This window comes from Aplidium turbinatum, chromosome 2 (genome assembly GCF_918807975.1).
Source record: "Aplidium turbinatum chromosome 2, kaAplTurb1.1, whole genome shotgun sequence".
In the NCBI taxonomy this organism is placed as follows: domain Eukaryota; kingdom Metazoa; phylum Chordata; class Ascidiacea; order Aplousobranchia; family Polyclinidae; genus Aplidium; species Aplidium turbinatum.
In genome coordinates, this window is record NC_137473.1 from 35071442 (window position 1) to 35093639 (window position 22198).

General features: G+C 35.6%; 1 protein-coding gene across 1 annotated transcript in view; it reads right to left on the reverse strand.

Annotated features, from left to right (window-relative positions):
• Positions 1-84: 84 nt before the first annotated feature.
• Positions 85-22198, reverse strand: part of LOC145765065 (uncharacterized) — a 32988-nt gene continuing 10874 nt past the window's right edge. Inside the window, exons 4-7 of the mRNA XM_082576804.1 lie at positions 6269-6377; positions 3789-3838; positions 3395-3544; positions 85-822 (exon numbers count right to left, since the gene is read on the reverse strand). Of these exons, the coding sequence (XP_082432930.1) occupies positions 580-822; positions 3395-3544; positions 3789-3838; positions 6269-6377 (552 nt within the window). The 3' untranslated portion in view covers positions 85-579. The remainder of the gene's footprint in view (positions 823-3394; positions 3545-3788; positions 3839-6268; positions 6378-22198) is intronic.

The following is a 22198-nucleotide window of genomic DNA, read 5'->3' on the forward strand; positions in this document are numbered from 1 at the left end:
ACAGGGTTTTATAATGGATTTCTAGCAATTGATCACTTGACTAACAAACACATAACCCTCAACAGATAGGCTGCAGTATTTAAAAAACTATAGTGACGAAGTTTTATTGAAAAATTGTCATAAGGCCACACGAGAAGGCAAGGTGATAAATCACAACACACGCGTGAAAATTACTGGTAAAGTTACAAGTGTGCGACACAGCAAGTTAGTATCTACCGTGAAAAGAAAAACTGGTATCATACGTCGGTGGCTGTAGGAGGGTTGCTACTTGTTGAGACAATTCTTAACCGTTTTATTGAAAATTTATTTAATTTTAGTGTAAATGAACCGATCAAGTACAGATCTCTGGCAGACTGATAGGTGCGAAGAGTTTGTGGAAGTCATCCACTGTACAATTAACGATGATCTTCAAAAGAAACTCTAAGTCGAACATCAATTGCATCCACCAAAGGGGGAAATTGATTAATCCTTAAGAAATTATTAAAGCAGGGAAGCCCTGCTTCTCTAAGACAAACATTTTGTACCGGTATGCAAGTTCGAGTGGAGGAAAAAATAACCTTGGGCGACAATCCACATTTTTCACAACTTTGTATCTTCCATTTCCAGCCCTTGAATTTTGTTTTTAGCACTCGATGCATTGGCATTGTTAAATGCGTCCAAATCTTCAGCACTTAGTTTCACCATGCGGCTGTCATTTTCACAACCTGCCTCACCACGAAATGGAGCTAAAGTATTTTCACAATCCTCGAGCGCTGGATTTTCGATTCCTTCTGGCTTTTCTTCGCCACTGACGTCATCGCTGTGAGAAAGAGGAATGTTTCTCTGCAACAGAAAATACCAGATGAGAAATCCAACCAATCTTTAGGTTTGTGTTACGTCTTTTCAAGGGTGTTTAATAATTCAGTAGTGTCTCGAGAAAATCAAAACATTTCAATCGATTTTGTGAAAAGCTTGCTTTTTGACCAGAAATCAAATTTTTTATTTATTTTTTAAAAATAATTCGATAGTGGACCGACACTTTATTGATTGAAATATTCAAAACAAGAACTTTTTTACAAGGTGACGCTATTTAAGCAAAGTTATCCGTGTGTTGACTTTTTGCTTCAACCGATTTGGTGGATTCTTCGCCTACACTTTTATCGGTAATGTATAAGCTGCAAAGCATTCCAGGCTGTAATGCATGTCTTAATCCATTTGTTGCACAGTTTGAGTATTTTGAACTTTTTTTCGTTGTAAAAAAATAATTAATTAGTATAAAGAAGAAGTTCTTTTAGGCTAACCAAGCTCTGGGCTGGGCTGAGCTGAGCTTTTACTGGGACAGTGAACAAGTTGCGTCTCCCAGACAGCAAATCAACCGTTTTTTACATTGACCCAATGTAAAAACGTTTGATTTGATGTCTAGGTTGTTGATATATTATTATAAGATGCTCAGACTTTGTTCGCTTTACGTCGTTCGCGAAGTGACTTTTCAACCAACTAGCCAGTCCTTGTTTATAGTGAATTAACATTTCCAAATGCTGAGTCAATGTAAAAAAGAACATTTGCCTGCTAAGTGGTCAACCAAGACCAGCAATCGACATAAAATCTCATAGTTCTATAACTGTTAACGTTCGTTTATGTAAAAACACCATGTAACCACGCCAAGCACTTTCTTTTACGCCATACAAAAACTCTCGCCCAGTTACATGGCTATGAAGTCGTCTAATTGAAAATTTATAATCTTTACTTTTTTGTGCTACGTATGGTTGGTTGGTTTTTATTTTATAGTCCATTTTGACGTTTTTATGACTGGCATAAAAAATCAAAATAGAAGTTAATTTCGTGTTTTATAGCACAATTTTGAAAAGATTGATGCAAACTTGCACCGACATATCATAACGCTTAAAAGCTGTGATAGTATGAGGTTTATGGGCTGTTGCTTTTAAGCAACATCACACTGCTCTTGAGTACAAGTGAGAGGGAAAGAGCAAAGTCCTTCCGCGGAGACTCGTGATGACTTCATTTCTGTTTATGCATGAACATCAAAGCATGACAACTGCATTAGCAATCACGTCTGAGTATGACTGGTTGAGGCTAGGCTATGAATGTCCTTTGCAACGAGCAGAGCCATTCGAGAACTTGAGTTGCAACACTTTAAAACGATGCCAATCTTATTTTTATTAGCAATTAAAAAAAGCTTTGATGCGAAGGCAAGGACACATCTATATTTAATCATGCTATCTTGCGTTGAACTCAGCCTCAAACAACCTAGAACGTATGTTATTCGATATCATATTTCAAAACTTTTTTTTCAAACAGCAAGACAGACAGTTGTTTTGATGAACTGACACTTCTATGGCACGTAGCAGTTCACCACATCGCAACGAATTTAAGCACCGCAACTGATGTGTTTAACTTTTTATCGTATAGTAGCTATACAGCGTCATGGCTACCCGATGAACCACTAGGAAATCACAATTGTTGAAGAATTGTACACATTATTAGAATATGTAAATCTTATGCGAATATGTATAATTGTGTAGCCTATTGTATATTGTTGTCTAATTTACCAATCCAGATTTTAAGTTTTATTGAAAAAAAACTTGAAATCTTCGTTTTTAAATGGCTGATCAGTTTCTGCTGAAAGAATTTTTATGAACTTTTAATTTTCACGTACAAGCGTCAAGCAACGTCATTTGACTGGAGCAAATTTAAACTCTGTCAGCAAATCAGTTCTTTTTGTATTGCCACTTAAGATAGTGCCATCAAGCTAAGAGAATTCTCACTGAAAAACTATTCGACGTTGATGCTCATTTTCCAGTGGCATGGATCTTGGTTTATTTTATATCCTTAAAAAAGTATTTCACTTAATTCGGCTTTTGTACCTTCTGATTTCTTTGTTTTGTCAGACTATTTGTAGGCTTTGCGCTTTGAATATTGTAATTGTCTTTGCTATGTATTTAAATATGCTGGTGACAGGTGCCTTTTGTTTCCCAATGCCAGCCTTGTTGCAAAATTAACATTTCTTTCATTAATGTAGCGTAGGTCTATGTGTTGTTTTCATCTTGTTAGGAAAACCAAAAAAAGTTAAGTTGAACTTATTACGTCTTTATTGTCTATTTCTGCAACACAGGCAAGTATTTAACATTCAAGAATTATCGGCTCTACCTTTATCTAGACTTTATGTATTTTATCGCTGGCATTATTTTCGTTTTAAAATCAGAAACGAAAACAATCTGGACAGAACTAGTCCAAGTCTTAGCAAAGGGGTAAATATCGTGAGTTAATAAAAAGATGACTCCTGTTTAATGGAGCAGACGAAGAGTAGAGCCTGATAAGGAGAGAGTGCACGAAAAGGTATAGTACAACATCAGTATAATCCAAACATAGTAGCCTAATAATGCTTCTCCAGTACCTTGGCCTCTTCTTCTTTTCTCTTCTTTTTGTGCTTTCTAACGCGTACCACCATGGCGACAAGAAGAACGCTTACGAAGGCAGCAGTAACCGACAAGCCGATAATTATTTGCAGATTTCTCACGTTACTGCTGGACCCCGTAGTACTGGTCTAAACGTATTAAAAAGAAACCAATGAACGAAAGAAAAAGTAGTCTAATTTTATTGCTGTAAATATTTTCAAGAAAAACTCATAAAAGGCCAATAAAAAGATGTTGACTATCGGTTTGGTAAATTTGAAAACTTGTACAATGATGTTCAATTTGAAAACTGCACCTGTGTTTGATGTATTGATTCGAAAAGACTAACAATGATATTCATGCAACAAAAATTCACAAAATCAAATAAAGGAATACCGGTTTCGGAGTTGTGTGAAATCCACTTCCGCTGTCGTAGTCCGTGCCGTCTGTCATATAACAACGTTACTTGTGTTATTTTTAGAAAAACAGTTTTAGAATCAATTTTAGTGTTGGCATACCACAAGGTAATCTAAAAAATAGAATTCGAACTCGTTTAACAACATCACAGCTTGCGACATTTTCAGTCTGTGCATCCTCTTCTGATGATCATCGGGAAAAAGAACGAATTTCATAATATACAATATATTGTGACAATGGACATTGCTACATGTCATGGAATAGAACGGAAAAACTCTTGTGTAAAAATGAAATTTCCTTTGTATCAAATGGAGCGGAATGGAAGATTTCGTATATGGAACTAGACTCTTAGTATTGAAGACAATTTTGCTGAGTATGAAATAAAAAAATCCCATTCTATTACATTGGTGCCATAAAAATTACTCTTTCATCAGCGGAATTACGTAATTCTTTTATGTTTTGTGTTCACGTGACAGCTGATGGCCAATCATTTCTCTTCACTTTTAAATTCACATCGGGCATTCGTACCGATCGATCAGTCGAAGATATTTTATCGTTTAATTACTAAAAATCGAACAAATTACTGGATCGATATTGAATAAAAAGCGTCAGCGTAATGTGTTGTATGTGTCACACTTTCCGTGTAGCTAAATTTATATCCTTCAATGAAAGAAATCGATTCCACAAAGAACACCGTATGCTGTGTGAGTGTGAGCGTATCTTTCGAAAAGTTCTTTCATAATTTCCTAACGGGAAAACTCATTTAGGCTACTTACTGGCATTGACCTGCGGTGTAAACGTTTCGGTGTGTAGTTTCTCAAGTCATTAAAATTAGCATGGAAGTTATTCTAATTTTGAGATAAAAATTATTGAAATTACAAACACTAAACAAATTAACGCATAAATTACCGTCAATCCACTAAGTTTTGTTCTCATGATGACCTAGCCTACTGTATAACCCTGGTTGAATATTCTTTTACATTAATTTAACTACCGTACTTCAAACTACCTTATGCACAAGTCTTGACCAAGACATGTAGCCTATGGCCGTGTTTTTAACCAGAAACCAGCGCATGAAATTTAGGTTAACATCAACAAATTTCTACCATTTTTCCAACAAAAATAAACGCAACATACTGGAAATTTTTAGTTTCTGCATTTTTGATTGAGTTAATGAGCCATAAATAGCCCACAATAGCAAATAAGTTATAATTTAGATGTGGTGAAACATATACCCCTGAGGCCTGAACAATATGCGTTTCTGAGCAGTCAACGTTTACAATTGCTTCTAGTGAGAGTAACTATTTTGTAGAAAATGTAATTGAAACACTGACGTACAACTACAGAAAACTATGTGACTGATGAGAAAGCTATCTTCAGAAATGATGTAATCTGCATTTCAACAAGAGGAACCTAAAAAAGCGAACTGAAAGTCAAGAGTTGTAGAGCGTCTTGTCTGAAGAGAAATATTTTGAAAGTGTATGAATTTCGCCTGTCAATCAAACTCAAAACTTGAAGTTTTTGCCATTTTTATAAAACCTGTCAGTTTTATATCGTGAAAAGGAAAAAAGTCAATACAGTAGTAGCTGTTTTGGTACAGCGTAGTTATGCGCAGAACCACGTCTCTTTAACATGAATTGAATTCATTCGGCTGTGCTGATTAGAAGGGCGTGGTCACGTGTGATCGCTTTACGTTTACGTGGAAAGCGATACTTGGCCAAGATAACCTATGGACTGAACAGGAAATACAATGTCGCAATGGAACAAAATCTTGAACTTTAAACCGTGATTCTATCCGGCCTGATTTCCTTTGACACTGCTCCAAGCCATCCGCTAGCAGCAGTGTCAAAGTTTAATGCTGTAAAATTAACCACTGACTATCTTTTTTGGATTTATACTGATGGTTCTTAAGCTTTTGTGAGAAACAAATTGTTTTTCGAAAAATAATAATTCATACACAATTTAACACATTAATTAACAAGCCCCTGTGTTCTTGATGTATGGCTTAAGGCACAACCCAACGCAACTTCATTCAACACGAAAGGTGTTGCAGCCAGGGCTGCGAAGTCGAGCTACAAATATACGATTCCAATTCCTCGGCTTTATAATTGGCCAGCTTGTACTCTGGACGGGCCAAAATCCCTGACTCCACAGCCCTGATTGTAGCTCACAACCAAACATGATGAGGCTGAGGCAAAGCTTTGAACCCCATTTCATCAGTTTTTGGAAAACCTTCCTTGAAGCCAGCCAAAATTTTTAATTCAAAAAATGTTGTAAAACTGTTCTTCAAGAAGTTACTGAACAGTATCACAAACCGCGTATCTTTTTAAAGTGATAATGCAATCAAATTTATTTCTGTTTCTAGGACTACTGGTAATTTCTAAAGCGAAAAAACAGATGGAGGCCTATCTTTATTTAAGCACAGAAATGCGTATGAACTCAATTAAAACATAAACTACCTTTTGGACGAGTGGTTTCATCAGACCAAGTTGTTGTGTCTACGTCGCCAGCACCAGAGCCGATTGTTTCTGAGGAATTCAGAGTAGCGCGATCAATCGACACGATTTCCTGCAAAAATGTCAAGAACATTAATGATTTCTAGTCCTAACTTTTTTACGTGTTTAAAATCTTCTTGCTGAGTACGAGGGCGAAGTTATTTGAATTTACATCAGTTTTGTAACAGCTTGTTGACAGCCAACAGCAAAACTACACGTGTGGGCCGTACAAAGACAAATGCAGTTAAACGAAACAGAGTAGCTGCATTTTTGATAAAACTGCCGTAGCCTATTTTGCTAATTAGCCCCCTATTAGTTACTCCTCGCCCCTGCATGGCAGTGACCGTCCCATCATGGTGTCAAAAGTAAACAACCAGCAACCATTGCTTGCACATCATTCCAGAAGATTTTTTAGAATTGTATTTGAGAGTCCAACTCAACTAGATAGTTTTAATCACAAAAGGCAGCATTAATGCAATTTATCTCCTGTGGTGCTATTGTATTACGGTGTGATACTGTTACCATGATACAAACAATGATTTCGGTTGCTTACGTAGTTTTAAATGTTAACTTCACTTTTTACTAGAACTAGATGAAAAATCTTAATTTCCTGCATTCTATAGCGTTGAAAAGCACAGGCCTAATTCAGTCACAGCCTCAGTCGAAAACGTGTTACAAGGCACATGAAGAAAGATTGCTGGTAAAACTACAACTGAAGAGTAATCAATTGTTTTCGTCATAAAAACATCGGTTTGTGGAAAAATTTACAAAATTTAATTTTTGTTAACCCATGGTTAACCCTATTTTATTGTGATAGAGAGCATATCTTCGACTGAATGTTAAATTTCAAAATGTCCTGCTTTTTATTTCATCGAGCAAAGAAGAAACCTATAGAACCTTCTAAAGTAACCTTTTTTGCAATCGTCTTCTTCACAAGCTTATCTGTTTCTTATTGACATTGTCAAAACTAAGCACAAATAACATCAATCTATCGATGATGATATGTCATTATATGTCACATAATGGCGAAAATGTCATTGGATGTTGATCTGCCATTAGATGATCGACAGTAAATTATTTAGGTTGAATAACATCCGTATACGCAGTATATAAGAAAAACTATTCTTCTGATCTTTGGAGGAAGCAAGTGGCGAAAGAAGGACGATTAAATTGTTATGTTGCACTTCATAGCATCAAGAATTACGTGTGCTTGTTTTGTCAAAGGTTGTGTGACATTATTATCATGTGGTTTAGTCATGCCATCAGTATGGCCTGGTTGCACCATGCAAGTATGTTGTAATTTCCTAACCATAAACGATGACAACACTTTGAAAGGTTGTTTGTAAAATGACTTTGTTTTTTCCGTTATCACACTTGGTCCATCTGCTGAGTGCAATTAAATGGCGCGATAATTAGCGCGTGGTAACGATTTTCGCAATTATCAGACTACAAAAAGCAGATGAACAAATAAATAACGACATTGGCAAGGAATTGTTTTTTTATTTCGAAAAGATGCATTTCAAAGTATCTGAAGAATGGTCACAGTTTTACAACTTCACGACTCTAACTGATTTAATTTGCTTTTATTTCGCTGCACAACGTTAATACTATTTCAGCTTTTCACGTTTGAACTTGACTTGCCTGCTCGATATAATCAAATATCTCTAACGTTAAAATATTTTTGTTGCAAAAATATACTAACAATAACAAGTTAAAATAAAACATTAAGAAAACTTTAATAACCTTTGATAATCTATCCCAATTGCTGTTGCCAACGCTATTACAAAGTTTTCTGTTGTTTGTTAATTTAATGTATCGTTACAACGACACCCAATACCACCAATGGATAACTGTAAGTTGCGCCTCTATAATTTAACCTACTAATTCTTCAAATCGTTTCGCACAAACAATTTCTAACTCTAAAAGAAATGCGTACACATTTTCATTCAATAAAACCTTAAAATTAATTATTTTTACAAGGAAGTCATGTTTCAATGCTTTGAAGCTCAATTTAAATTGAAGAAGAATTGGACAGTTTAAAGATGAACTGTAGACTTGCCGGTCGTTAAAGGCCCATCAGCATCTATTTTTAAAATCGTATAACAGTGCTAATTTAATGAATTATCCCTAGGTTCTGAATTCTAAAATGTCTAGGTTTCATATACAACTGTTCAATGTGACCCATGCCTTTTTTGAGAGGTCTGCTCCAGGAGGGATGGAGAGTGCTGGCATAATGTGACGTTGGCTGTACTGGAGCTAATCTGTTTAGGTGGGGGTTGCATAATTCGCCGATATGTGTCTGCGGAGCGGTAGAACAAACAATGCAACACATACTCCACGAATGTTCCATCTTACGACTCCCAAGTGGAATCACTGGTATTCGACAACTGGACCCAACTACCGTATCTTGGCTGCACGAGGAGGCATTGCCAATCTAAGCTACTACAAGTCAAACGAGAGAAGAATATACAACTAAGTTTTGGAATTCGAGGCAAGGTAAAAACTTCAGAAAACTTGTTACTTTTTGAATTTTTTTTTTTGTAGACTATGTTGTAAAATTTAAATTACCTTTGTTACACTTGCAAGTGTTGATTGTAGGTCTATTTTTACAATTTACAACCGATGAAATAAAAGTTATATTTTTTCTCTTTCTTTTCTAGGTTTGGTGGCTGTGCATTTTTGTGATAGTGTTTTCAAAACAGTGTTTATCGATGCATATTTTAAACCGAGGTCTTGCCATCTTTTCCTTTTGTTGGTGTCAAATTTGTGTATTTACCTTATCGTTATCTACATGTTTGCGCCAGAAATAAAAAATAAATTGAATAGTATACTGTAAAACAGAATTAAATAAGAGATTAATTAACTTCCTTTAATTTACAAAAGAGCTTGTATCATATGCATCAGCGTGCATTGCTCTAAAATGAACAAAATTAACACCACAACATGTTTAAGAATCTATTGCTTCCATTTAACAATCGATGACCAAAACGCAAAGATTCTAGATTACCTCATTTTGCAAATATCCGTGGAAAATAGACCGTCAGTAAAATATATTACCTGAACAAGTCAATCAGCAATAGTTTTCTCGTTACTGCAGTTGCATCTATCAATGTACTAAATACGTTTTAGTTGAAATTGAAACCATCGATCATGCAGTAATATGTGGCTTCATTTTGTTTTGGTGTAAAGCAAATTAGATTTGAACAGCCCTATTTTCAAAAATTCTTGTAAGCTATACATACCGTAGGCTTCAGCTAGGTGCTTTCCAAAATTTCACAAACCATAACATCATTTAACAATATTTAGAGACTTTAATGTCTGAAATGCTGTTCAAAAAATATATTATTGCAAACATAATGCAAGCTTCGAACTAAACGTGTCACAGCCAAAACTAAAAATCACTCAATACCTTTAAAAATTTACATTGATATTGGAAAATAAACTGAACGCAAAAAGGTATTCAGGTACTGCAACGATGTTTCTGTTACAAATATGTTGAGCTTTTATTGTTATATTGCTGATGTTTTACCATGACATCACAACATCTTTCTTTTTAAATTGCTTACAAACTAGGTCTTTTGGGCAAAAACCATGCGTTTTGAAGAGCCGGAGATACAGTAAATGCGAAGTTTATAATTTAGATTTTAGAACAATGGTTTCAAGCCGCCTGTCTGCGTAGTTTTTGCCAGTCCGCAAATGATCTTTCTGCCATGCTAATTTAATAAGAAATCAAAAGCATTGCAAAGTTGTTATCCCTCGTAAAAGTAACTCCACGCTGGACCGATTTACCGCAGTAAAACTGGCGTAGCCTCTATCTTGTCTTCGTTAATAGAGCAAAAGTGTTTAATGATTAAGCCTTTTGATGACCTGGATTTTGCGTCATTAACAAGTGTTTCATCATAAACTGCGTTTAGCTTTTGAAAGATGGATACTTTTTGGGGGGGATATTTTCCGAAATTAATAAGGGGATTATTTTCAGAGGGTATTTTGCGGAAAGATTTTTACCGATTACCGCTTTAAACTAATAGAGCAAATCGGTGTATAAAATACAATTCAATTTTAGGAAATAATAAAATTACTATTGTAAAAATGTAAAACCTTTGTCTGGCATAATAGGCAAAGTACAAAAAAGTTAAGGGCTTTTTGAGTCTGCAATAATTGACTAAACCTGCTCAAAGGTCTTCAAATAACTGGTAGGCCTACAGTAGTGTATGATAGGTGACGAAGTGGCCTATCTCAATCCTTGTAAAACCACAAATATTGGGGTCGCGCAAAAAAAAACCTTGTTAAAAAGTAGTCCAGAACAACCACTGTATTACGAGTTTTTAACATGTACTCTCTGACTTCTGAATACAAAATTAAACCAATGCCATAAAAGGAAGTCGCCTCAACCTAGTTCCACACTATACAATATTGCTAAAGTGGATGGCATTATTGCAAGCCATAATTCATACTTCTTGTTGAGCTGTCATAAGTTCCTAATAGCCTAGTTTATTCTCAAACTTGCAAAATGTTGAAAATGTCCCTGCTAGGTCTCTGACACCATGTCAATCCGCTGCGGTACATCACAACGTCATCACTGATGACGTGCAGCGAGCACACGGTCAGAAGTGGATCGTCATGGTGCCAAAAGTCTAATCAGGACAATGAAGTTTCAAAATCTTTCTCTTCTGCAATCTACCTTACTCGGAAATTTTTATCTTGAATCTTTTGTGCTGCTGGAGCCTAGTACGTCGCGCTTAGCATAGCTCTCAGTCACTGTCTTAGGAATGCTGCTAAACGTTTTCCATCTTCGGAATTTTAGAAAATGCTGACAGGTGTCATAAATGCATGGACTGCTTTGTATTGGACCTTATTTCTACTTTGAGTCGAGGTAACTTCTTAGTAAAATTGACAATCTTAGTAACCGTATCTTTCTTAACGCTTCAAACCTCGTACTCTTTATACAAGGTTTTCTATATTAACCTAAGCTCGGTGTCTCGGATAGGCCAAATCTTTTCACCATCAAAACAAGGTAAAATTTTTAAGCAAGGTAGTTGTCTAAGTTTTGTTACTACCCTTCTGTCACTCTTACAATTTAATTTCGCACTAATTTTTGTATGGTTGGCATTATAAGAAACTCACAATGTCTAGTTTTACTGAGCCGTTTCACACCGACACGCACAAACGACGTGTGCCTTAAAAATGTAAAAATTTCACAAAGATTGAATTGTTACTACAAAAATGCCTACCATTCTAATAGCGCAACTAGATACAACTGTTTGTTATCACAGATGAACAAAACAGCAGCCACAGATCGAAAAATTGAAGGTCAAAATCATTATCAGGTGATTCAAATCAAATTGGTCTTTCGGTGTATGAAGTAGTGTCACGTTATCGCCAGAGATATCAAGTCATTGAAGGAGTTGCAACTGGGTTACTTGCTGGGACAGAAATTGTGTTAAAGTTCTATTGGCACAGCGCAGTTAGATTGAAGTCTATATTCTACTGTACATTACCGGTACATTGAGACACGACAACATACTATGAAACGAGCACGAAAGATTTTAAAAGTTAGACATTTCAAAAGTTTAAAAGCAATCTCGTAAATTTCAGAAATTATTTTTTTCAAAACGACTTTGCTTCAGAACACCTGTTGATTGAGCTTTCTAGCTGTGTTGGTATCCTTGTAAAAAAATGAATTAGCTTCAAACAATAAGAATTACATGGAGTAGCCAAATGTGTAATTACGTTTTAACACAAAATTAAAGTAATTAAGGCAAAAAATTTCAATTCTTGTTATTTTTAAATCCTTCATGTGTGAGTCAGTCTGTGAAGTTTTACGTAAATCTCTTAAAATGTAAAGCAGCTGCGGCAATGACATCTCACTAACATACAAGCATCATTTACATTCAAGTTTTCCAAGTAGAAATGGTGTGTGAAAACATGCCAGTGGTAACAAATAATTGCAATCAAAACTCAACTTGTCATGCTGTAACATGACAAAGTTTTTATCGTAATTGACAATTAGAATAGTTTACCATTACCATACAGTATTTTCATTTTCAGTGATACCATAATCGTATTTTACCATTAATGATTGGAGCACGAGCAATGTGACTTTGTTTTATTTATTTAAAGTAAAGCTCTATTTGAAAGCTTTTTGAAGATCTTGTTAAAATTGTATTTTAAAAGTCTATTCAGACTGCCTTTGTAAAGCAGTTAGCATTAAAAAAAATTCTTGCACAACTACCAGTGACACATTTATCAGATAAATCCGGACGCAATGCTTGAGACAATTACGAAAATTGCTATGTCAAATTGTGTACGACCAATCAGAGGACAACAAATCCAGAAAAAGGATAATATCTTTAAGCCTTTTAGATATGACCAAGCGTCCAGCTGGAAAATGAAATATTGTTATATTTTATAACAACCAAACAATATACACTGGCATCTGGTTAGCGGCGGCTCCAATGCACTTGTATCAAAGCAAGCTGTTCACAGGTTGGGTTATACTTAAATAGTACTGCTGCTAGAAAGCAGACCTGGTTACATTACCCAGATTTTTGGTGATAATTCCCAAACAAAACATTCAAAAAAACTTTGAAAATGTTATTTATCGAGTTCTGGAAAGTCACTGCTGAAACATATTGGGCTTCAGTTGCTGATATTTTCTTATCACTTGAACACTCCATTGCCCATTGACGTGAAACCAGTATTTACGTCATCGGCGGGATATTTCAATCAATGGTTACGAGCGATGGTATAAAATTTACAGTGAAGGATATAGCGTCAATCGAGATAAAAGCAATTTCCTACTGCTTTTCATCAAATGTCAACATTTCAATATTTTATTAAACCAGTCAGTTTTTTCCCAAGCATTAAGTTTAATTCAGCCATGGTTCAACTTCAAGTAAGAATATTGTTCTGTCGGATTTGAAATCATTAGGTTTGCCTCGCCCAAGAACATTTGTTTAAATCCTGTAAAGACAACCTAAAATTTCGTTGTTGCGAAAGGAAAAACTAGCAAACTCACATAATTCCACTAGTGTAAATAAATATAGCATATTGATAAAAAAAATATATATAGATGAGCGAAATTTAAACAGTTTAGCAAAAACAGTTCTTGGACCTATATGATTCCTACTTCTACTTGTCCAGACAACACCTGAAAGCTAAACTAATTACCTCTTAGAACTGTTAGAAGCACCAAAATTTTCGCGTAAAATGGTTGTAACGGTTGATGCCAAACTAATTTGCATCAACTTACATTTTTACAGATTAAAAAAACCATACAGCGACAAATTTTTGAACAATAAAGATGTAATGAACACTGTTTTTGTTATTTGAAAGTTTCAAAGAAAAGCTGGGTTAGTTTTGAAGCTTGAAAAAACCATGAGCATTCTCATTCAAATTTCAAAGTAATATTGCATAGAGTTTGAAATCAACAGTGAATTCTTGCACAATCTTCAACAACAGGGATTGTTCACCTGGCAATACATTCCACGCATTTGTAGTTGGGCCAAGACAAAACAAAATTACATTCACTTAAATGTATAGAGTCTGAGTCTGTACTATGTATGAAGGGTAAAACAGACAAAAAGATCGGGAAACCTTATATATAAATATATCAACTGCCTACAAATGCCAGCATTTGATGAATGCAAAAGAGCAGTATATCAACGACTGAAAGAAACATTCAATTATGGAAAAAAAAAGTTTAGTTTGTTGACATGCTGCTCAGAGTCAAATCATGCGCGGCGATATGTTGAACCGATTATGATAAAAAAAAAAGAAACAAAGTTACGTAAGTAAAATCATGTGATGCTGGTCGTGTGATCTTCCAAGTGCAAATGGTGTCATTGCAAAACATTTTAAGCAAACGCAAGAAAAACGTCATTTCTATCAACTCCAAACCTCAACAACTCAACCGTTTCTAAATCTTTTTCGCTGAATAAAAGATGATTTTTTACTTTTTATTTTTTTCATCGTAGAGAAGCTCTTCTTCAATGCGAATACTGCGTTGAAAGAGTGACAGTATTCAAGGCCACATTGGAAAATGACCTGAAATGGCCGACATGAGTAGAGTAGCAAATATTTTTTTTAAAAAGTAATAAAACCGCTGGGTAGTAGCCGACGTGGTCTCATTTTCTAAATTGTAGAACCATTTATTTTAATTTGTTTTTGGTTAAGAGTTGATGAGTTTTTTAAGTTTATTTATCAAGAAGCCGAAATCTAATCTTTAAACACATAAAATTCTGCTTACAGAAGTGTTCACTCTTTGCTCACCTTGCTTCATTGAAATATATTGTCACCACTTGACTCAAAACACAAAAAAAACTCTTTGCAACTCAGAAAAAAATGAACGTCTAGCTTACTCAATATTTTTAACTTAAAAACAGAGAGAGACTGTTCACCAGGCATTTGGTAATAAAATTAGTTTGCGTTCTTCTGGTGACTATATGCTAGGTTACCTCGTGATGTTAAAGATGATAATTAGCTTTTGTATTTCCGACGTTTCGTCAGTCAGCACGACTGACTTTATCAAGGTGGCTAAAACAGGTTAACACAACCTGTTCAGCAACGATGGCACAACACAAAAACATACTGATAAAATGAGTAAAGTAAAGCAGCAAGAATCAGAATTAAAACACGCAACGATACCTAGAGGTTAAACTAAATGCAGTGAATGCCTAAAACCAGTAGGCTACTTTCCAACAGCGGCCCAATAGATAGATAAATTTACGCTGTTGGAAAGTAGCCTACTGGTTTTAGGCATTCACTGCATTTAGTTTAACCTCTAGGTATCGTTGCGTGTTTTAATTCTGATTCTTGCTGCTTTACTTTACTCATTTTATCAGTATGTTTTTGTGTTGTGCCATCGTTGCTGAACAGGTTGTGTTAACCTGTTTTAGCCACCTTGATAAAGTCAGTCGTGCTGACTGACGAAACGTCGGAAATACAAAAGCTAGTTATCATCTTTAACATCACGAGGTAACCTAGCATATAGTCACCAGAAGAACGCAAACTAATTTTATTTTTAACTTATTTGTTAAAACACCAATTTATTTTATGTTATAGATCTATCAACGCTTTATTTGGTGATTTTAAAAATTCTACTCTGTCTTTAATTATTTCACAAAAACTGTTTCAATTTGCATTCCAGAATGTGAAACTCACTTCTATCCCCTTTTTTATTTTAAAAGTAAAATTGCTTTGTTCCAAAAAAACTCAGGGTCAATAAAGAGAAACACTGAAATAGCCTCTTTCAAACGAACACCGCACAGGCGGCTGGTTTTTCTTATCTAATTAAAACGGCGGTTCAAAATTTGAAATTCACCCTCCCTTTTAACCTGTCATCATATCACCGGTGTCGACGCAACAACACCGCGGAAACTTCCATCATATCAGCAACGATTGAATTCACGGAACTTGATGATTTCAGATGACTGGAAGTGGAATATCGAATTCAGTGCTATAGATGCATTACCACAGCAATTCAAGCTGACTGCACGGCTTTTCATTTCGCCGGTCTTTTTATACGCCTATTGGTGTCCGCAAATTAACGGACATCTCCGCTTTTGTGTATTAAATTGCCATGAAAAATTCGGCTTTTAATCAAAAAATCAATACTTGCATTAATATAAACCATACACAAGCTCTTTGACAACTCTACAAGAGTTTCTACAACCACTTATGATTGTTTGCTGGTATTTATACACAAGCCGTTAGAACGTAATTACCCAGATACGAACGATAGGACAATGAAGATGAAAGCTCATCGATAAGGCTACAGGTGAAAGCTTTGTTAAAGTGAATTTTGCCAGCTGTCGGGATCGTGAAATATTAGAACGATCATCTTGTAAAGAGGTTAAAGATTTTTAAGCAAAACCCAAAACGCTTTTATCACCATTCATGTAGTAGACAACTTCCCGTTATGAAATTTATTACCTAAGTGTTTTCACAAGTGACCTGAAAGCACATGGAAAACTTATCAGGCCAACTATTATTTTGAAGTTTTCTAAATCGTTGCTTACTACCAGACAGGCAAACATTTACAGCAGCGCTTTGCAGGTAGGCATAAAACTCTTTTTTTAGTTTTGTTCAGAAAGCGAAGCAGAGGAGCTGCTATATTTAAAAGGTGTCGATAAATCCGCACTGTTTTTAAAATTCAAAGTCTATGAAACTGGGATTTTCAATTACATAGAATCTTTTAAGATTAAATTAGTGGTCCTGGAATTAAACAAAACCTCATACCTCAAATCGGGCTTTAAAACTATAATATGCTGACGTTAATGTTATTTAAAACGCTTTTATTATCTGAGCAAACAGCACTTAGTTTACTCTTGTCATCAATTGCAAGCCACAAAGCTAAAAATTCAAATGTTATCTTCCAGGAACACGTCACAAACAAAAAAATCTACGTCAAGTTGTGGAAAATTACACAATAATTGTAGATAGTAGGTTTATCTGTACATCAGTTTACCGACGTGATGGTTTTTACGCCATATGTTGGTCGCGCAAGCATTTGATAGCGGGTGTGTACTGTGTAGGCTACTTCGTTGTTGATATTTTACGACACAAAATCACATACCATATCTGAAGGTACATCAAAATCATAACATACGCCACTGAACTATTTCTTCATATTGTCATTCACTCTTCTACTCGCAGCGGTACACAAGATATACAATGTCATGTGCACAAGCTTACACTATCGACTTAGCCTCTTCACAGATTCTATCGAAATGAAGCAACAGCACACTCTGCAGAGAATCTTGTACCGCGTGATGCCTTTTTTCCTCACATGCAAACCCATGCAAATCAAACTCGTCAAGCAGCAGACATTAAAAGACCCAGTTGACAAACGCAAAAAGTCCTCCGTTAACATTACTTCAACGTCGTTAGGAACTAAAGCTGTGTTATAGGAATCTTTTGGGCTCCCGTACAAACTTCAAATATTTTTAGCTTGAAAGTTCATCTACTGTAGATTCTAGAAGGCTATAGGCCTATTGCTATATTGTTACAGTGGCTTACATTGCAAATCAAAAACACACCTTTCTTTGGTTTTAGTTCTAAACATGTGAACTCTGTTGCTCCAACCTCATTCAGTCGATTTCTTGTTGAAGAGCTTTGCTATTTTGTATTAATGTATAAACATCCTGAGTTGAGCTAATGCATTTTATTGGCTCAACAATGCATGATGGATTCAGTCTTCCGGGAAGTCATCAGTTTAGCGACGATCTTTAATAAATCTGTTCTGGCGATAAAGGGAGTTTCTATTGCAGTGCCAGCCTTCAGGTAGCCAGCTAACAAAATCTGCCCTTTTCACATTGATACAACGTTTGCATACTTTTTTGTAAAAAGGACAAATTCTGCTGGCAAGAATTGCATCTTCCGCTTTTACATGTTGCTGGTAACAGCTTGCTAACAAACTTTCAAGGAGCTTCAAAAAGTATTTTACGACGGTAATTCAAACGTGTCTAGGTTGCATGGACATGCTAAAAGAAGTGAAACAACCAAATTGTAATTATGTAAAGTCACCGCAACTGCTATTTACGGTTCAAGTTCTGGTCATATCAGGGTTGTTACAATTTATTGAAATTAGTGAACCACCAGGCTAATTTCCAAGATCCTTGGGCCCCAACGGTGTAAACCAATTGTTAACACAAGATTTCACATAAGTACTTAATCACTTAAGCTATACTTTTTGTTAACAAACGCTCACAATGTAAAAGTCTGATAAGACTACTTCTGTCGTTCTTGGTAGAGCTAAATCAGACGCCTGCAGTCTATAAGCGCCACTTGTTTAACAAACGTGGCTAAAAATGTGACACATAACGAAACCTACAAGTTATAGAGGATGAAATAATGCAACCATGCAAATATTGTCAGGCATCTTGATGAGGTTTCAAACAGCACATAGCATGAAGTCTTACTCAAAACAGACTTTTTCTGATGCAGGTACACCAGTAAAGAATTCATCTTCAGTATCTCACATGCTTTCTACGTGATTATATTGCACCTAATTCATCACGAACCAAACAGTGTAAATCTGTGTAGCCCACTTGCAATTTCGCCATCGGTAAGTGATTGCACATCACAAAGGAAGCGATAAAACGATCAATCTTTATCTTTGTGAAAGGAGAGTTGTGTAAGCAATTGGTTGTTACGTCATTCATAATTCAGTAAAACTGTTTTTCAGTAGCTTTGGATTTTGGCTTAAAAATAAAAGAAAAAATTTTTTTGTTTCAATTAACTTTGTCACCATTCATGTCAACCGTGACAATCTTATTTTCACCATTCCGACCATTGTCAAGGCGTCCAAAATCTCATATAGCCACGATACTCATATAGCATAATCTCATATAGCCATATAGCTACGATTTGTCCACAGGAGTGGACAAATCGTAGCTCGCCATCCGCATGCACCTTTTTGCCCAGTTACATGTGGCTCCAACGTTGGCTAAGTAATTATAACCAAAAATTATATTGAGTGTACAATTTCAATCAGACTATTCTGGGTGATGGTTAGTTTTGCTACGGGAACTACAATAGCATGGTCAACCATTGTGATGTCAATAGCCTCTTTTTTGGATTTTTTGAAATGATTTTGATTGACTATAAGTTATTTAAGGCGACATGCTTATTGCTTATCAAGAAACATTTAGCTCAATGTTTCCGGATGGGAAATCCTGTTCCCAATATGGATAAATTTTCCTGGTTGTTGAGGACAAAAACTTGTGATTGGAAAATTTTCGAAGTTCTGAGAAAAAAAGAGCCGAAGATCAAAACTAGCCTGAAAGTTGAAAGATTTTGAGTTACAGATTGCAATACAGGACATGCAGCTATACCCCATGTTTTTTCGTTTTTAGAGAAATATCAAGCGTTTTAAACTACATGATATCTCAATAATTTTTTTCTAATCTGCACGATAAGACTTCTTTTGTCGGGAAAACGTGTGCAAATAAGCACGGATCTATCAACTTTTTTGTATGACGGTCTCGAAAGCTCGCGACTCTTTTCGTGCACGGCTCCAGTGTAGTTAACACTTTCTTCCCATACTTTGTAGCCTTCTGCATTTTTTCATCTAGTTTTAAGTTAAGATAATTTTATTAACAAGTCTCTAAGAAAACGAATGCGCTTTTATTTCATTACAGAGTTGAAATTTCGAATATCAGCCAAATACCCACTGTCAAAAATAATTTTAACATGTTGCTGTGAAAGAGAGTGTTGTTACTTGACGATGACTACTTTGTTGCGTAGCTAGAGAATAGGTTGGCAACCTTTTGAATACAGAGTGCTAAGTTACGCATTATGCTATAATGTTAATGACTTGTGTTAATTTCTTCTTTGTGTTGTGTATTGAAAACTGATTTTATTGTGTAACATTAATATTAAGAAAAAAGTCATAACATAATGTTTGCTTACAAATACCTTTAATATAGACATTCAGGAACGTAACTGGAACTTACAGAACCTGAAAACAATGATACGTTTGTGCCCATTGGGTTAAAAGTGTGACCAGTAAAGCGCAAAGCTTTACTTGGAATTTTGAATTTCAGAATGATAAATTTGGCGCCTCCGGATACTTTGTCTGGGGGGAAATGCTATCTTTGCTCCCGCCCTCAGCTAGACCACTAAAGACACTCAGTACAGAAAGATAATTGTAATGCAATAAATTTAGTTTAGAATTGACTCTTGCTCTTGCCTCTTTTTTCTCAGCTATAAAAATTTCGGGTAATAGATAGACACTTTGAATTGGACACTTGTTTTAGAGTGATCGATCAAACGTATGTTGCAATGGAAACTAAGAATAACCTTCATCAGATAAAATATTCATCCGCTTTAAACAAATGGGATCTAGGATGATGAAAGCAAGGCTTTTGACCTGTTTCAGACAACTAAATTTCGGCAGCAAAAACCTCTAACGTACTAAAATGACTGTGACTGTCATGACTACATTCAATCGATTCAAGTAACTGCTGCAAATTGATGGATGTAGCCTAAGTAACAACGACATAGATATCATCGCAAGGTTGAGTATTAGTATTGTTATAGGTGCAGGCGTAAGTAACGTAAAGTGGCAGACTTTCGGATATTCAGCAAGTGATCATTTAATTATTTGACAATACTTCTCTAAGCCTTGGGAAGATCCAATATGCTACTCTTTGTCCATGATACTGTAGAAGAGAACAGATAAGATGTGTAGAAATATTCGTAAAAAAATCAGTTTTGAAAATCCCTTTTCGTTTGACAATTTGTTGTAGGGCCCCTTCTTACCGAACCAGGAGAACTTGATCTTGATTAGACCTTCGTGTCATGTCAAATCTCAATTAAACCCTACCGAGACTAAGCACAATCTTACATCGCAGCTCACAAGCACATTTTGGGATGGGCTTTCAGTTTTTTTTTACAGTAGACAGAGAGTGCTGGGTTTAACGCTGGGTTTAACGCTAGGTTTAACATTTTCTAACAAGATTTTTTTTTTTAAATAAAATCATGAAACTTACAAAGATGAACTATTTTCTCTATAAGAGTGACAAATCTGTGGTGTTTTTTCACCATAGTATGTGCGTTGTTTGTCATAAGGTTATAACTGCAAATATCTTGTTCACATTTAAGCTCTTTTTCTGAAATTAATCAAAAAGTTGTTTTATATAATATGTCCTCTTATTTGTACCATGCTGTGGACTACATACGGTTCAAGCACTTTAGCTCTTAATGTACTTCCTCACGACCTCTTTCATCAAAAACTACATTGAAGACACCAGATTGATAGCTTTTAGTCATAATGCAACAGCTTGTTGCCATTTACATTTAAAATGACAAGGCGTGCAGTGAACAAACACCTCGTGTATCCGACGTGCCAGCGGTTAACGACGCCTGGAATACACAGAGTTCGCAACCTTGCATTGAGACAAGGAGCCTTGCATTAATTTTTTGTTAGCAAAAGATCGTCTTGCAGCACTTACAGCACAAGACAGTATACTACCTTCCAGCAGTGAGAACACATACATAATAATTGAAACTCATGTTTCAGAAAAACCTGTGATCGAGTTTACAACCTTGTCGACAATGAAAATGAGCAACTGCAGTAGGCCCCATGCTAACGCCGTATTGACCACGGTTACAACTTTCTTCTTTTGGAATGAAACTTAAATATACAATATACGCATTGCTTAAGCATAAGATTATTTTGTAAAATAATGAAGCCTTGAAGTAGGCCTACTTAGCTACCAATGAGTTACATCTTAAGTAACTGATTTTTAAAGGTGTATTAGAATATTCATAACAATCTTGCATATTCATTGGTTAAATAAAAATTAGGCATATAAATGCGCTGGTATGAACCACTTTGCCTAACAATCGGTTTTCGATTTCCCGGTTCGCAAACTTTATAGCATGTTTGGTAGAAGTGAAAAGTTATGATGATTAGAGTAAATTAAATGTATTTAAATGCAACTTTGAGCTTTAGTCGGTCTTTGATCGTACGAATTCTATTAGTTTTAGGTGTGCATAAGATTTTCCAGTCAGATGTGGAATAAAATCAGCCATTATTGTTCTATTTGAATAAGATAATGAAGAAGTCTCCACTACGATGACGAAAACTTTACAATTCGTGTTCACAAGTTACCGAACCTGGCTGATGCACTGTAAGACATGAATGTTTGACTTGTAAAAACATTTTCCTCCAATTTGCGCAAATGATTTATTCTGAAAATATAGACCACTCGACTTCACCACTGAGGCCGCGCTCTGACACTGGCACTCCCCACTGTAAAGAGTTGAACGCGTGAACTCACTGGAGTCTGTGAACCCCAGAGATAGGAAGCCACTGTTCTAGACATTTTTATGAAATACATTCAAACGCTCAGTTTTGCGGCATAAACTGAACAAGCGCAGGAGTTC